The following is an 18,241-nucleotide window of genomic DNA, read 5'->3' on the forward strand; positions in this document are numbered from 1 at the left end:
TCTCTTCTCTGTTCTCTTTTGGGATCGTATCAACTGACTTTCATCTTTAACAAGACTAAGTCAAAACCTAGAATACGATTGGACTGCGTATGGTCATTGTGCGAAATTGAGGACGTAGTTGAAAACTGTTGTGCAACCGTTGTAAACAACTACTTTCTATGGAAAGTAGCTAAAGCCTGCTCGAAAAGTCGCTAAATATCACTGGATGAAACAATACGCTAATTAGCATATTCATGACATCATTGTGCCGTATTTGCATTCTGCCTAGTTTAATCCGGTTTCCGCCCTTTATCTGGTTGCTTCTCTCCTACTTTCTGTACTTTCACATGCAGCATTTTAATACAGCCAAATTCCCAATGAAGCTGTCCTCATTTACATGTTTTTCTGTTTCTATTGTCAGACATCGGAACAAATATGAAACAGTGACTGAAAAGCGGCCCATTACAACTACATGTTAACCAGCAGTCGCTTCCAAGCCATTTCCGAAGCTGTTGCTCTGCACTGCTAATGGCCTGCTTTTATAACCGCGATGTCATCAGTCAAAATCACCATACACATAAGCTGAAGACAACAGCTGCGCTGTGTTTTTGGTCATATTTATGATCATTTGTTTAGAATGATCGCTCAGAGAGAAAGTTAGAAGCTCATTCACGTCTATTCATCTGCCGGGTGGTCAATTGAATGAGACACATATAGAGGTGTGCCTACAGAGGGAAAGCCCAACTTCATGCTCGCAGGGCAATAATGGCGACTCTGGCTACTGTTTGTCCAAACAGTCGATAGATTTGTCGCTAGGTGCTTTTTTTGAAAAAAAAGAAGTCGCTAAATTCTGTATATATAGCAACAAAGGCGCTAAGTTGGCAACACTGCCTGTAAATGCCCCCCTGATGACATAATAGAAACTTTTCATTCATTTTGAAAGGGCAACGGCGAATGGGGAAACTCTAAGCCTCAGCTGGCCGACTAATGGTGTAACTTCATCAGTACGTCATGGACACTGGTGTTCCTCAGGCTGGTCTTGCAGATACGGTCCAGCCAAAAATTTTTTTTTACATTTTACAAAAGTTGAAACTTCAGTCGATTAGCTTAGCATAAATACTGGAAATGGGGAAACTGGTAGCCTAGCTCTAACAAAGTCTCCCTACTAGCACCTCTAGAGCGCAATAATTCACACATTATATCTCAATAAGCACCAAAAAAAACCCAAAATACAAAACATAGTGTAAAAACAGAAAATTCACCTTTTTACGGGGGTTATGTGCTGCGCTAGTTCATTAGCTGACAACTCCCAGCCAGGAAATAGTCTGGCACACAAACTGCAATAAAACCACAATTTGTGGTTTTTACACTTAAGTTTTCATATGGATTAAACAAGATATGTTAATTTGTAAATTTTAAATGTGCTGTTAGGCAGATTTTGTTACCTTTGGAAAGAGTCAGGCTAGCTATTTCCCCAGTTCCAGCCTTTATGCTAAGTTAAGCTAACCAGCAGTAGCTTCATATTTAGCATACAGACATGAGAGTGGTATCAATCTTTTCATCTAACTCACGACAAGAAAGCGAATAAGAGTATTTCCCATAATGTCAAACTATTAATTTAAGCTCGGCCTCCTCTTCCTTGCTGTACATGGATGACCAACTCCTCACAACATTTATTTTATCTTCCTGGAAAATCTTTGATTTTATCTTTGTCAAAACACATTCAGCATAGTAAAATTAAGGACCAGTCTCTCAGTTCTTGAAAGTATTTCTTTCCGTCGACATTCAATCCAATTTTATGTCACATCATGAGCTCACTCACTGTTTTCATTATCTTTTGTTGCTTTTAGGAAAAATAAGTACAAAAGCACATTATTAAAAATCATCCCAACATCTTCTCAGCATAACCTCAGAACTATAACTTGAAACCAGAACATATAACAACAAACAATATAAAACCACCATACATACACACACACATTCACACACACACTGCTCCTTAACAATCTCTGGTTAAGACTAAAAAAGCTATAGCTGGTCTTGTGGCCCAGTTTCTCCTGATAATTAAATGTATTGTTATGATGGGTTTAATATATTAAAATGATTGGTTTGCAAAAAGTATCAAATAGAACTTGATTTTCCTGTTTTCTTTTTTACCAGAGAAAGTTAAAGAACGAAACACTTCTTTTAGAAGATAAAAACACTCATTCTTTGCCTTAAAAATCATAATTAGAACAATGAAATGTAATATCATAAATAAATTAAAAACATCAATATATTACATTAATTAACCCTTTGACATCACAAGTAACCCAAAATTAATCTGAGCTTTTAGGTACATTCAAGATAAGCTCCTTGTTTGGTTTCAAGTGTCATCCTGACTTTTTTAAATTTCCAAGCCCAAATACGGAGGTTTAATTAAGCGATTAAATTAAATCTCACTACTTCCAGGAGATGAAAAATGAACAAAATGAACCAGAACCGGACTGAAATCAAATCAATGATTTGATTGATTAATCAACTTAATTTCGTGAGAAAAGCAGCAAACAAACGCACTCAGATCATATCAGCTGCTCACCAAAACCACAAAGTAATTAACTGGCACGACTAATCTCTATCTCACAGACAACCAAACCATGAGACCATCAGCTCCGTTACCCAAACATGTTGCTAATTCATTTGCTGCTGCAGTACTTTTGTTTCCCATTCTTAAAGACTTCCATGCTCTAGCACTGCACAATGTTCAGCATTAAGACTCAAATAGGTCAGACATCTCAAGAATGGCACTAAAAAAAGGGCAGTACTTATTAATTAAGTATTGTTTGTAATCATCAGTGTCTGGTAATGCCTCTTTTGTTGCTTGGGCAGTAGGAAAAGTATTCACTTTAACCTATTTTGTACTGTAAACAGGTTTTTGATTATTGCTAAATTAGCCTGTTTTGTCTTTTTTTTTTCTGCTGGTGTAACAAAATGGAATGATTTTTTTTTTTTCTTCATAATGTGCTAAAGACTCCAGCAGGACAGAAAAACCTCCACCTCCAGACTGTGATAACTAGCTATCTCCACATGGGGGCAACAGTGACCACGAATGGCAAACACAACAAAGAAACCAGGGAGAGGGTAGGCCTGCTGGCTGCCGATCGAACCCGTCCATTGCCGTTGTTTCTGTTCCACTTGGACCCATTCCTCTCTCGGACCCGAGGAGGCTTTGCAGGGTTGGAGGCTGGGTTACGAGGGTGTTTGTTGTAGGGGGGAGAGTAAGGCCCATAGCCTGGCCAATCATCATTGTACCTTTCACCATGATCTCCACCCCCTGAGCCACTGCCCTCCTCACCTGGAACAAGGGATCATTTTTTGACTGATGTACAGCATAGAAATAAAAAAGAAAAACTGAAGTTACATCCAAATACAGGCTTTTTACTCTACTGATTTTTTTCCAAGTCCTCATAATCACCAATATATAGTGACAAGAAATCATGGATTAACTACTACTCCTCTTAAAATACACACAGATTATAAATATTGATTGTCAGGAACACTCACTGTCCATGAAATCCATGTCTTGTCCACTCTGAGCGTGTCTCAGTTTGTTGGTCACCACCCTCAGCTCCATGATCAGCTGTCTGGTCCTCACATCTGGCCTGGCAATGTCCACCTCCACCTCGGGGTTGTTGATCTGGCTCACCAGCCCGTCGCCTGTCACGTCCGGGAGGTACCTGAGTGTGTAGACACAGAGGCTTTCATGTACGAAAACACAAAACTGGTTTCACGTGAACAGAGATCTTGGCAACTTCACAGAGTGTGGATTCAAATGCAAGCAAGGAGGTATAACTCAATCAAAATTGATGAGTACCGCGCCCACAAAAGTGTACATAGCATATTTGTGTAATAACCATCTTCACTGCAATAACTGGCTGTGTTCATGAGGGGGAACGACTCACTCTCTGCCATTTAATTGCAGCAATGTAGGCATCCTTGACTTATTTAAGCGTAAAGCACATGCTAGCCTTTTGTTTGTGAACCAATATTGATTTCTTGAACTGCATTCTATTTGTTAGACAAGCTAACAGCATTGCTCCAAGGATGGCAGTGCTGGTTGGTCACCACTTTGGTCCAGATTGAAATATCCCAACAAGTACTGAATGGATTGCCATGAAATTTTGTACAGACATTCATGATCCCCATCTGATGAATCCTTATGACTTTGGTGATCGCCTGTCTTTTCCTCCATCACCACAATGAGGTTGACGTTTGTGGTTCTGAGAGACTACAACTACTGAATGGATTTCCATTCCAATGATTGGTTTGTGACCGAATACTTACAAAACTAATGACGTTCCCACTCCTGTACTTCGTTTGGTGCTAATTAGCGAATGTTAGCACACTAAGACGGAGAACATGATAAACATGAAACCTGCTGATGTGTTAAACATCAGCATGTTAACATTTTCATGTTAGTATCAGTGCTTGGCAGTAGTGCATTATTTAGTAACATGTTACAGTAATCGTAAGTGATTTTTTTTTGTAGTGTAATGTAAGTAGAGTAAGAGATTTGAAATTCAGTAATTACATTATAGTTACTAATCCCAGTAACGCTGTGTTATTTTGGAATTTAGGGGTTGGTCCATCTAACTGGGAATTTGATGGAGGGTTGATATCAATTTAGCCTCTGTGTTCAGTGGGCAAAGTGGTCTGTAATTTGTAGGTGGTGGCCTCTACCAAAAGAGGAGTAATGCCACTCAAGATAATTCCAAAGCTGTCTTATTAAATTTTGTGTGCTCTTCGCTGGCTGATGTGAAAAATGTTAGGAAAAGGTACGCATACATTCAGGAGTTTTCAAGTACCTTGGTCGTCACTGGCTAACGTTTAGCTCGGCATCAGCACAGCTTCACAGACCCGCTAGCATGGCTGGAGACACTTTGTCTTGGTTTTAAAATTAGTAGCTTTTTTGTTTGCTGTTTGGGCTCTTTGTTGTTCTCAGCTGTCTGCTGATTTTAAAACATTTCAGCTCATAAGGTGCAACATAATTTCTTGAGACTGTATACTGGAATGGCAAAACGACATTTTTACCAATGTTTTATAATAAAATGAGTTCTAAACTGATGTTTTTGAATAATTAAGAATTCTATCCCATTAGTGAATTATAGTGTAAAATTTTATACTAGCTGCTTCAGCTATACCAGTCTGGCCACAGTCCCAGTTTGTGATTGAAGCTGCTCAGGTGGGTGTACTTTACATAAAACTGTTGCCTAATGCAGCTGGAACATCATAGACACAAATTCATCCATTATGCAGACTTGTTTTTCCTACCTCTGTACCTCTCTCACGACACACACACACACACACACACACACACACACACACACACACACACACACACACACACACACACACAGGACTACGCAGTGTCTTTAAATCAACCTAGTGCTGGGCTGTATCTGTGTGCATAAAAGCAAACAGACCCACACAGAAAGCATGTGGGTGACTGGTGGTGGCAAAATTAAACAAACTCAGTTCCATCTGCTGCATCCTGCCACCTCTGTACCATCGCTCGCTCACTCCTCCTCCGTCTCTACCGAACCTCTCCCTCCATCCCTCCGCTCTGATCTCGCTCACCTCCCCCGGGTCTGCCCGTTCCAGCAGCGGTCCTCATTAGTGACGTCGGCAGCCATCTTCTCATCATTGCAGATGGTGTGTGGGAGGGACACCCAGAAGCCCCGCATAGGCCGCAGTCGCTCCTTCAGCTCGGTAACCTGTGAGGAGGCGGAAAGGAACTGGTAATGACTCAGACCTGGTTTTAAAGTATCCTTGTTTGGTATGGCTGGCTGGAGGAAGCATACGGAAGCTGCAGTGTTGACGTTGGACAAAGTCAAAAGCTGACATGACACTGCTTCTTGGTCAGTTCTTAAGCCACTTGTCATTTTATGTCTTATAAATACATATAAATAACTGGTGTCCTTTTCTCCTCTCCTCTGCTTTTGGTTCAATTTATTTTCCAGCACTTCTATCTTGCAAGATCACTCTGGGGTCACAAGAATACTGTCTGGGCTCTGACTGCTGCACTCTGTGCTATTACTTAGTTGTGTTCAGTTGATATGTCTGAATCTTGATGCAGGCACAAAGCAAACATTTTTGACATTCTTAATTGCAGTTTCAACCTAATATATTTAAATCACACTCAACCCAAAAAGGTGAGTGGAACAAAAACAAAACATTTTATCTCACTGAGTATTTGAGTACTTAAAGCTGCACTAATCAGTATTTTTTTTAATATATAAATAAACAATGGGTCAGATTATTATGTGTAATGTCCAAAGAGTTGCTCGTAGTGACAAACCCACAGATAATTATCACCCAACTGCAGTTGTCCCGGAGCTTCACAGATGGTTTTAGTGTCTTTCTGTCCGTTGTTTTGGTCCGTTGGTTTCGCTTTAATGTTTTGATTCACACACACCACTCTCATCGGTATTGTTTCCAGACACAACAGGCAAAGCTCTGATAAACTCACTGTAGCTCTTTGACTTTGGCTTCAGAAAGTATTCAGACTTTGTGCACACTTTATTGTGTTGTAGATTTAATTTTAATTGAATAAAATTGACATTTTTCCCCATCAATCTATACTCAATAACCCATAATGACAATGTGAAAACAAGTTTATAGAAATTCTTGTCAAGTATTCAGGTCCTTAATTCGGTACTTTGTAGAAGCCCCTTTGGCAGCAATTACAGCTTACAGCAACAAAGTGTTAAAAAAGTGAAGGGGTCTCAATACTTTCTGAAGCCACTAGAGAGGCTCAAGAGTCAATATATTTCCCTCAGGACTTTGTGGTGACCAAAAAATGAGCTAGAAAAAAGTCAGTATTGAACTCACATGCGTCACAGGGCCAGAGACACGACTTTACACGAATGCTAACGTTGCTCTGTATCCGCTGGAAGTGGAAATAGCTAACGTTTTGGTAACAAGTTTGCCACAACACCTTTATAAGTAATAATATTTCAACGTCGTGTTTGCACCTTTTTCTGCTGCCCCCAAGTGGCCGAAAAAATCAAATTAATGCAGATTTAAACTGTTCTAAATTGACAATATTAAAAAAATATCTATTCATAAGAAGCTACTAAACCTAGCTAAAGCAGGGCATGTTTCTTTCTCACCAATCGGTCGAGGTTGGTGCCTGCCGCAGTGGTGGGTTTCTCTTCAGGGCTGTAGGTTCGGAAAGGCCTCCTGTTTCCCCCTGACTCTTTCGGTGAGCGTTTTGACCGTCCTGGAGCTGGCCTGGGGCTTCCACAGCCCTGGAACACCTGGGGTAAACAACAACAACAAAGCAACATCAGTGTAAACAGCTGTGTCACAAGAGCATCTTTATAATCATATCATTACCATAATAAGAGTTCCCATTCTTATTTGATAAGATAATGAAATATCCACCTTCAGATGTTCCTACAGTGACACAGTGATAGTTAGTGATTTCTTAACTTTTCTCACAAAAGCCCTTTGACAACACTTAGAGCAAGACTAAAAAGAAGTTGCTGCTCCCCACGAGCCTGCTGAAATGATTCCATCTTGTTACGGCATTATGTGCCCTACGAACCAACCAAACAACAAAAAACGCCTAGATGTGCAAGGGTCATCATCAATAACTGTTTTTTAAGTTAATGTAAGAGTTAGAGTGGCGAATGAACACTGAGAAAGGAGCTCTGGCTACAGAGACCGTGTCTACAGCCACCATAATCCCCCTCTGTTAGTGAGAAACAGCAGAAACACAAAGCTGAGCTGTAAAGGAAGGAGCTGCCTGTTCCTTAAAGCCCCGCTACCACAAACCAGGAGCTTTTCTATTTCTATCGAGATGTGGGTGTCTCTCTGGTGTATTAGCTCCTGGGATGGCTGCCATATTTTAATTATACTGTGAGGCTGTCATGCTCTCTGGGTATAATTCCTGTAATTTTGACTGCATGTTGTCTCATTAAGAAGATTAAAATTAGAAGAAACAATAATCAAGATTATAGTTTTGACTTGAAAGAGTGATATTTTGAAGACGGTGGATGATAATTTTTATGCAGTCACAAGGGTTCAGTAAATACAAGATGATGCACTATTTCTGCCAAATTCTGGGAAAGCGATGAAAATGCATTTTATTTTTCCTCTTTATATCCACATCGTCTACTAGTGCCCTCGTTCTTACCTTAGTGGAGATGGTGACACTGTTTTCCTGCATGTGCATGATGGCCTCTGACACTTTCACAGAGATGGAGTCAGCCGCAAGCTCCATGTTGAATGGCCCCTCCAACTTCTCTGAAACCTGGTAGAGAGCATCTGATAGAGGGCAGAGGGAGAGACAGAAATCAAGATGGTAGGGTGTTGAAATGTGCTATGACCACATTCACCCAAATTCTTACTGTCCTGTTATACAAGTTAAAAAAAAAACTAAAAAAAAACTCTATGGTTGGTGGCATATTGTAGACCCTGATAAACATCAAGACAATGGTTCCCTGTGTCTGGAATCTCTCACTGGCTAACCAGCTAAAGAGATTTGATTTACGTCTGTTCATGAGGTGTTCAGGAGGATCAGGAAGCAATTCAACATTATATAAAAGAGGAAAAGAGAAAAGAACGGTGGTTGGAGAAAAAGGTACATGAGGGTAAAATGGGCTTGGGAGCGGTAGACATGGATGGAGTGATGAAAGGTGAGAGAAGGCACTGCACATGAAAAGAAAGAAAATGCAGGGAATGTGTGGGTTTGATGAAAGGGGAAAGGAAACACAGGAAGACAGATCAATTGAGAAGGAGCAGTGAAGCATGAATGATTAATGGAGGGGGAATTCCTTAGGGGAAAAGGAAGTGGAAAGTAAATGAGTTACAAAGGAGCAATAACAGGATTCTTCTTTTAAGGTATGCTGACTTTAATAATCAAAATAATTCAGAATGCAGTTAAATGTCATTTAGGTCATAACTTCTTCTTTCTTAAGGATCAAAAATCATCAAAACCAAGGATATTGTGGCTCTTCGTAGTGTGGGTGCTTTAGCTGAAGCACATAATATAGTTAATCCAAAAAAATATAAAATATGTCATGCACCTGACCCTATACCCAATTAAAACCGTATTAGGATGTATTGTTCATCCTCCCCTCACCCACCAATGAAACTGTTCCATTCGGTGTCCAGGTCGGCCTGATTGGCCAAGCAGCCCTTCATCACATTAAGGCACAGGGAGTGGCAGGGCCGCAGGGAGGGCATGCCCCGGCACAGCGGGCAGTACCACTGACGCATCAGGCCACGCACACACTCTGAATCTGCAGTCAACTGAAAAACAGAGCCGTGGGATTAAGGGCAGAAAGAATGAGAAAGAGAGGACAATATTAACATTAATATTACTGTTAAAGGGAACTTTGCGTGTCGGCAGCTCCAGAAGTCAACCGCTGTTAGAGAACTTTGATTGCTTGGAAAACCAGCACTTTCATTTGATCTTACAGTGATCCCACATCGCTGAGTCCAGCTTTCGTGACACCGTGCGTTTTCACTGCCGAGACTTGTTTGTTTTTTTTGCTCTCGAGGTTCGGTTGAGATCTTGATAATTACCTTGATCATTTAATTTGAGCAAACGTGGTTAAGCTAAAGGATCTCAACTGTGCCTTTGTTTTGAGAAGAATTATTACAAAGAGAAACTCTTCCGTACTGAAGCATTTTTTTATAGAGGACAACAGGAATTGTATATTCAATTAACACAAAAATGACATCTTGGATTAAATATGTAATTCAATATGAGTATGATGTAGCTCTACTGAAGTGCTGAAACAAGCAGACACTGAATACGGTACAACTACCAATAAGAAGCACTCACTTTCGTTGCTTTGTTAACAATATCCCGACCAGTAGCCAAGCCCTGAGATAGTGCTCTGGCTGCAATGAAAGCCCTGGACACCTGAATGTGAAAGTACAGAATAAGATCAGTCACAACTCAACATGCCAGCTCAACATCTGTCGTCCTTCATAACTGTACAGTTATAATGGAGCAACACCAGCCATGCGTTTTCTGTGTCCATATCAACAATGTATGATTTTATCACGAGGCACACACTTGTACGCGCAGTTTGCGGGGCACATCTCCAAACGGCTGCAGCTGCTCAGCGTGTTTGCTGACACACTCCAGGTAGTCTTCACTGAACTGATACTGGGGATTGACGAGAGAGAAGACCCGCTCCACCAGTCTGGACCAGAAGTCTGACAGAACCTCTGCCAGGCTTACACTGCCCCCTGTGGGCAAAAGATCAACTATGAGCACCTGTCACCATATGATATTTGTAATCTGAAAAAAAAAAATCATGTTCCTGTAGGGATTTCTGAAAGAGAGCATGGTATTAGGGGGCATTTCAGCGGAGAGGATGTATGCTGATCCAGAGGACTGAATAAGGCTGTAGGATGTTCAAGCAATTTCAAGGTTTTTCAGGAAAGCAAGTACAGGTAACAATGAGACAAATTTACCTGACTTTTGTTAGACAGTGTCTGTCACACCCATGGCACAAGGTGAGAAATTGGACACAGCTGGCAAGATAGCCCTGTTAACTTCAGCAGCGTGGGAATTTTCATTTTTGGGTGAACAATTTCTTTATCTGTTAAAAAGTTATTGTACCCTGTAACAGTAGCACCATTCTGTTGAGTGAAAGTTCGTGCAAAATACTGTAATAAAATTTTTTAATTTTTAAACCAACTACAAAAAAATGTTTTCTGCTTCTCTGATTTCTATATATAGCCTATTAAACACAACACAATAACATGTTAATAATAACACATGATGCGTTTAGTGTGCTGCACGATTTTTCCTCATTTCTTCCTTTAAATGTGCTTGGGTGCTTGTCAGTCTCTGTACATTTGAATACCGGCAGACAGATTCTGTACATGCAACTCTCCAATCTGTAGTCTACTATACAGCCTCAAATTAGCCATCCATGCTGTTTGGCAGACAAAGACAGTTTGACTAAGCAGCAACAGCCTGCCGACAGACTCGCCAGCGAGCGGCTGTCATGCCAAAACACAGTGATCCAGAACAGAAATAGAAACAGTCTGGCGTCCGTGGGATTCCAATTCTCTCCCTTTTTTTTCTTTTTCTCCAGTTCTTCTTGGCATTTCAATACTCCTCAAAAGACAATACTGCCTCTTCACTGCTGTCCCGAGCTGCTCTGGATTTACCACAACAGGGGCATGGACTGATAAAACCAAACTAAACTGCCAGTGCAAGAAGGTATCATCGCAGCGCCATCTTTGACCGGACCGCTACGCCTTTCGAAAATACTTCTCTGCATTTATTCACTCACTGTAGTGCTGATAGAGCCCCGTGTGGTGCAAAAACCCAGTAGTGCAGAACCCAAGTTGCTTGCCTGAATAAATGTCTTCTGACATTTGGTTGTTTTAGCATTTAATTTAAACTTAGTGCAATCAAATATAGAAGATGTTTTTTCATGATACTAATTCAGAGAGCGTCTGATGAAAGTCAGTGGAAGGTAGATTAACTTGGGTTTTAAATACTGCCCTCTAACTGCCTAAAACGTCCAAAGCTCCTTTTGTTTTTTAAGACTGTTTTTGGCATTTTGACTTTATTTGACATTTCAGAGTGGAGAATAACAGACAATATGGGAAAAGAGCAAGGAGCAGACATGCAAAAAAAGGGGCCACAGCTGGGATGGTGGACATTGTTACACAGTATGCATCTAAGACCACTAACCACCAGTTAGTGTACCACCAACTGGTACCACTTTGCAAAGACTATTAGAGCATCTAAATTTAATAAATCATAATTGGAGTTTCTTTTTTTGAAATCTCATCTTCTATTAACAGCGGCTGAAGTGGATTAGGTCACTGAACGAACCAGAATAATATCTGCGCATTTCCACAAACAGCTCCTGGAAGACATGTGCATTCTGGGTGAAGAGCCGGCCGTAGGTCTTGGTAAACATCTGGTTCATAGACTTCTCTGACAGGTCTATAAGCTCTCTGAAGAACTCTGCAGAGAAACGGGAAAAAAAGCAGATAAGATATCAATCCGGCACCCACCTTCTTTTCCTCTAATATTATAGGCAGGTTTCTACGTAGGCGCTCAGACACCCCCCTCCCCTCCCTACCAGATTAACAGCTCATAGGGACAGTTACATCAGATCCTGCACACTGGTAAATGTGTGTAACAACATGTACTGTATTTAAAATCCATCTTGAAGACTCATATGCAGTCTCCCACTCCTTCAGCATTTTTAAATGATTCATCACTTACATTATATAAAAGGATGAGGAGGGGAAAAAACGGTCTTAGCAGTCCACAGCAGGTAGGAGGAGAAAGTGTAAATTCAGCCCTGTGCTGTGGCTGCCACAAACCTGCAGGCGTTCATGCAGGATTTGAGACAATGTGGACCAAATTCTGCAAAAATCAGACAGTCATTAAAGCTGCCTGGGTAGGTTTCCTACACTGACCATTTGTTTAAGGGGGGCACAGTTTACTGGCCATGGGTTGTCTTATTCAGCCTGCGGAAACGGTTTTATAATGTCTTCTGTAGCTCTGGAGGGAGCTTTGTAAACTCTTAAAAAAATAACAAAACTCTGATGACGTCATAGTGATGTCATCGGGGTTACCTCAGCTTCAAGACTACAGGTTTTTAACGTAAAGCCTGGGATACAAACTGGAGGTGTGGGGACTCAAAGGTGTGGGCAGGAAGAGTGCAATTAAAGACCACACCTAGTTGCATTATGGGAAATGTAGGATTCAGTGTCTCTGGAGCCTCAGGGACTAATGTCAGGATATCTCGGCCTCTGATGCTTCAACTGTGACCATTAATTTTTCTAATCCGTATCTTGTGGGTCCCCCAACTTTATGAATTTGCAAAAGCTGTCACAGTCTGGAATATTCTTTTGATGTCAGCAGTTCTCATGCGCTGATTAAATATAAATGTGAATCATACATCTTTGCAATATGTATGCAGTGTAGTGCTTTTAGCTGCCAAAGTCAATTTTGTGGCACAGATATTTGACCATCTGAGAGGAACTGTGCAGTAAGAGATCGTAAATAAGTTTTTACTCCGCTGTCACTCATTGCTGCTAACTTGGTAGACAGGGGAGTGTGAGATCTAGACAAACCAAGTGCAGTTTATGTTCCTTTTTTCCATCAAATGTACCCTCTTCAAGAAGAAGAATTATTTTTTTTAACCAGTTTTAAACCAGGCTATGTCCCCATTAAACATAATTAATAACTATACAATCCTCTGTGTCAGCCTCTCACCATCAAATCGGCGGTGTCTCTGGGTGAAGGTAGTCAAAAGGAACTGGCTGTTGTCTTCGATGGCTTTGAGGAAGTCCCTCTCGCTCTGCAGGGCCAGTGTCTCCTCCATCTGACTGGAGCAGCAGGTGTAGTCCTGAGGACAGAGCCGCAGGTGCTCACCTGGAAAGTAAAACCAGGCCAGCAGAGAAAGAAAGGTTAGGACCAATCACGCCCCTAGAAACCTATGTGGATAAATTCGATTTTTTTGGTTTAATCACAACATAATGTATAATTATATGCTATTGCTTTGGATCTGTATAGTAATCATGTTTTTGTAAAGCGCTTTGGGCTGCATTTCTACATTAAAAGGTGCTACAAAGATAAAGACATTATTAATACCTCCGCAAAAACCAAGACCTATTCTCAATACCGTCACTGGGTTTATTACCAGATCAAAACAGATGTTTTTAGTGAAAGAGTCAATTCCTCCACTTATGAGTCTGTTCTGTTCCTGTAGGGAAATCTTATCAAAGATGAGCTTGTGATAGAAAACTGTGAATTCCATGCATGAATTATTCAGCTTCAATCCGTCTTTCTTTGTCCGCTCAGGTTGGGTCTTTAATATGTCAGAAGTAATGATATGCAAACGACAACCAGGAGGGGGAAGTAACACACAGCTTTCAAAGAAGGTGTAAAGGTTTGAATTCTTTATTTCTATAATTTTACATACATGAATATTACTGCAATGAATGCAGTTGAAAGTCCCATTCCCAACTCCACCCTCGCTGATGTTCCCCTCTGCCTCTTTTGTTCTCTCCGTGTGTCTCACTATTAGCCCTCTCTCATCCCTTTATTTCCATTTCTAAACTGCCTCTCTTCATCCTTTGCTCTCCCAGCCATCTGCTCCCCTGGCCCACGGGACAGTGAGCCAAGACTCAGGCAGCGATGGCCCAACACACACACACACACACACACACACACACACACACACACACACACACACACACACACACACACACACACACACACACACACACACACACAAAATCAATAAAAACTGCAGTTTTCTCAGTCACTCATGCACAGGGCTGAATTGCCTCAAAGTAAATCCTCTGCATTTTTTTTTTTGCAAAGATTTTACTCATAAATGTTAACTCTTAACATTGAAAGCTCCATGTCTGTCTTTGGGTAACACACACACACACACACACACACACACACACACACACACACACACACACACACACACACACACACACACACACACACACACACACCCCATCATCATCATCATTCCCTTTTACATGCAAAGCTAAACCGCCAAGAAGTAGGTTACGTCTTGAGTTACTCAAGTGCTCCGTCATGTGCTCACATGGTCAGACATTCATATCTTGACAAATTTCTGCTCAGAATCTGCTCCTTCCTCCTCTCCTCTATCCCACCTCCGTACCAAAACTTCACATTATCCAAAATCCAACTGTGTGATGCCCTTTCATTCAGCAGATAAAATTAATCCCAGTGAACAGAGCCTATGGGTATATGCAGGGATTGAACAGTAGACCAGTAGGCAGCGACTAATTAGGGGCGAGGTTCTTTGTTGCACCGGTGTTGGCAATTTGCTCATCCCCTTAATCATCCTATTTAAACAGCACAGAGGGGAGAAGGGGGAGGGTGTTATTTGTTTTATACCAACCCGGTATTGTTTGTCTTGAGGAAAACGCACCATGATGTTCCTACAGTGTGTTTCTGGTGCTTATTAGTGAGTTTTCAGCCCCCCCTGTACTTTCTGATATCACTTTCCTACAGTGATTTGTAGTGTGTCTGTGGTATTTAGATGTATTTTTCTGCTAGAATATTGATTATAATGTTCCCATAATGATTTGTGGAGAGTCCGTGTTGCTGCCCATAGATTTTCTGGTGACCTTAATGTGCATAATGATATTTTAATCCCTGTTGAGACAAACTAGAGCCTGCTGACTCACCTACATCTCTGATGCTAGATGTATCTCACAATTTATTAGTATGGACTTGAATTAGGCACACATTTCTCACAATATGACGGCGGGACTGTTCCGCTCGAGTCCCCAAAAACTGTCTGTCTGTGTCACTTGTCCCCGCCGCAGGCTAGATGCGGAGTCTTACCGGAGATTTGAGTCAGCGGAGCGGTGTCCGTGCCGTACCCCTTCACCGCGTACACCTGCCGGGTCTCGGCGCAACTCCTCCCCGCCGCAGCCACGGGGCTCCGTGCCCCCGACAGGGCTGCGACCGTGCAGAGCAGCACCAGCAGCGGGTACCCGGGGGAAGACAGGCGGGCATCCATCCTCGCCGCAGGACTCAAAAACCCACACGGGCGTAGGGGGACGGGTTCCTGTAGCCTAAAAACAGACTATGGCTGCAGCGGCTTATAAATGAGTGAATAACTGTCCGGTTCAGGCGAACGCAAAAGTAAAAAGAGTAACAGGGTCCCAAATCGTCAGTCTGTCAAAAACAGTCATAGTTTTCTCCGATAAGTGCAAAGAACGGATGCACCCGGACTGGGTTTTTACATCACACACGTGTTTCCATCGAGCGGGTCCGGTTTGTCCGTCCTTCCCTGGGAGAGCCGCTGTTGTAAGTACATGCAAAGGGAGAGTGAACGGGGCACTCCCGTTCCTCAGCATCCTCCAACGAACTCCGTCAAGACCCACGAGGGGTGGCAGGACGATACCGGAAAAGCGTCCCTTTTCAAAATACGAGCGCGGGCTAGTTTATTTGGGTGGCATTGTTTCAGTCAGGTAAATTCAAAGCCCTTTATTCCGACAAGATGTACAAATACACAAGGCGATATATTTTTTTTTTTAAAAGGGGAAAAAAGACACTTTATTAAATACACTCAGCTAAAATTAATGCAGTCTACTAAAAACAGTCCTGCAATTAACCCTCCCTTTAATGAAGGCTATAATGTGCAGTTTTTTATTGAAACTGTTGGAGATGTGCTGTTTCAATTGATTATTTTTGGGGGATGTAGTGTGTGTGTGTGTGGTGCTGTGGAGCTGTACTATACTGAGAGGCGTTTTCTGTTATTCAGCCTACCCCCATTGATATAAACGGGGCGGACGGAATAATAATACAAACATCTGTCAGCACGATGAATTAATTCAACAGCACCGCAAACTATAGTCTCCAAAATAACCACAAAGTTGAATCAACACCAAACAATCAATGGGAGTAATTTATTTCAGGACTGTTGTATTAAACTGCATTGCTTTTAGCCAGGTGTACCTAATAAAGTGCCAATTTACTACTTTTTTTTTTTAAATTGCCTTGTGTATTTTTACATTGTTTCAGAATAAAGGGCTTTGAATTGCCCTGTATTTAATTTAATAAAAGGCAGTGGCTAATAGCAAAGTTTTCATCTTCTAAAAATTCTGTGTATATTGTTCTTTTCAATATTGTTTTTATATTGGAGGATCAATTGTTTTGTTTTTTTTTGTTTTTTTTTTAAAAAGGTAATACAGCAATCTAAATATCTTTGCATTTTAGAAGAGCTGAATTTATAGCTAGGGATAGATGTTGCCAACAGTGTCTACTATAGTTGTTCTAAAATATGGTTTGCAGTATCCCAGTAGTTGCAGCCAAAGTTACTGTTTTTGTATTCGAGGTGAGCAAGTGTCAGATGAGACGTCCATCAAACTCAGAATGAGAACAAGGAGAGGGCCAGTTAGGAAAGGTGGTTGAGGTGTCTAGAGGGCCCAAAAAATTGTAGCACAACCAGTTATAGACAGTTTCATGAAGGATTGTATAATCTGTGTTGACCCGTTCACAAAAATTGCAAATTATTGCCTTGGTGTGAAAGGTGTATAAGTCTTTATTGCATTTATTATTAAGTAGCTTAAGATATTTTACCATTGTTTTTTGTGACAGTTTCAGAAGATTTGTCACCGTTTAAATGTGATGCACCAGAAGTGACAGAAAGGAAAGAGCTGAATTGGAGCTGTATAATGAGAATGTTTTATCAATAAGTCACTCTAGTACAACATATAAACTCCAGTGATTCTGCTATGGTTAAAAAGTTTTACAACGATGCTGCAACACTGTTGGGCACAATATAAAGGGTTTTTTTTTCAGTACAAATTTGATCTTGTAGTTTGCACCATTATCACACAGGCAATATAAAAAGGAAAGACTTATTTATATAATTATATTCAGAACTAATCCCATTGAGGGTTTAATGTGTTATGCCCCTGCGCATGGATGGATTGCTCAATGGGCCTATTGGGCACAGGCCCGGGGGTCCAAGGGTGAAGGGGGGCCCCTGGCCGAGAGCCTCTGCTTGGAAGTGACTGTTAATATTTCTTGTTGGTAAGTTAATCAAACGACAACAAAAAGACTCAAATCGACCACAAAGAGACTCGAGATGACAGCAAAGAGAGAAAGCAAAGCCATTGGAGGAGGGTTGGGGGTCCTTTTTCTATGCCCATGCCTCCATTGTCTCATAATCCGTCCGTGCCCTTGCGTCTTTCTTGCCGGGAAACGTTGTGAAGCAATCCATATTTTATTTTGAAGGAACGGACCAGAAGTTGTGCGTTTCACCGGTTTGACTCTGGTTGGTTTGACTCTGGTCAGAGCTCATCATACACAGAACAATGGACCGTGCAGAGGGCCGACAGGGGAGAGAGGGGTTAAGGGAGCCTGCGGTGGCGCGTTGGGGAGCAGCTGAGCCCACCACCTCAGGGTCCTAAAAACGAACAGACAGACAGACCTGGAGTAGACAGTCTGCAATACAATATATGATAGTTAATATAGAAATTTATAGATGAAAAATCCATATCGAGGGTCAGGAAAATAAATGTTTGGCGGGTGTTTTCCTATATTCATGTATTCAGCAGGGGTTTAATTAGAATGGAATAAATGACAAGTGTATTAGGAATGACCAATGATAAACAAGTGACCCTCTTGAAGGACCAATCACCTTCTGAGCTGAAGAGGCGCTGGCCAATCAGCATCCAGAATCACTTTGCATACTTTTGCGCGCCTTCGTATCTGACC

General features: G+C 41.4%; 1 protein-coding gene across 3 annotated transcripts; it reads right to left on the reverse strand.

Annotated features, from left to right (window-relative positions):
• Positions 1-1,514: 1,514 nt before the first annotated feature.
• Positions 1,515-15,942, reverse strand: gpc2 (glypican 2). Of its 3 annotated transcripts, none has more exons than XM_040120625.1 (11): positions 15,356-15,942; positions 13,235-13,393; positions 11,837-11,971; positions 10,052-10,227; positions 9,815-9,895; positions 9,111-9,276; positions 8,159-8,289; positions 7,131-7,277; positions 5,596-5,732; positions 3,523-3,695; positions 1,515-3,313 (listed from the first exon to the last, which is right to left on the reverse strand). In XM_040120625.1, exons 1-11 carry the CDS (start codon positions 15,531-15,533, stop codon positions 3,036-3,038), a joined length of 1,761 nt encoding a protein of 586 aa, XP_039976559.1. In that variant the 5' UTR covers positions 15,534-15,942; the 3' UTR covers positions 1,515-3,035. The 3 variants fall into 3 exon arrangements, with proteins under 3 accessions (XP_039976559.1, XP_039976561.1, XP_039976560.1); XM_040120627.1 differs by lacking the exon at positions 15,356-15,942 and adding an exon at positions 14,664-14,747; XM_040120626.1 differs by lacking the exon at positions 15,356-15,942 and adding an exon at positions 14,586-14,742.
• Between the last annotated feature and the right edge of the window lie 2,299 nt (positions 15,943-18,241).

The sequence above is a fragment of the Xiphias gladius genome, chromosome 23, assembly GCF_016859285.1.
Source record: "Xiphias gladius isolate SHS-SW01 ecotype Sanya breed wild chromosome 23, ASM1685928v1, whole genome shotgun sequence".
NCBI lineage: Eukaryota > Metazoa > Chordata > Actinopteri > Istiophoriformes > Xiphiidae > Xiphias > Xiphias gladius.

What these genes read in the sequence shown, in the direction of transcription:
- gpc2 (XM_040120625.1), bottom strand. Translation starts at nt 15,533, where the DNA reads ATGGATGCCCGCCTGTCTTCCCCCGGGTACCCGCTGCTGGTGCTGCTC. An exon ending in GTGTCACCATCTCCACTAAG is followed by an intron (nt 7,278 to 8,158) that starts GTAAGAACGAGG and finishes TGTTTACCCCAG; the next exon opens with GTGTTCCAGGGCTGTGGAAG. An exon ending in GCACCAACCTCGACCGATTG is followed by an intron (nt 5,733 to 7,130) that starts GTGAGAAAGAAA and finishes GCCTCCTCACAG; the next exon opens with GTTACCGAGCTGAAGGAGCG.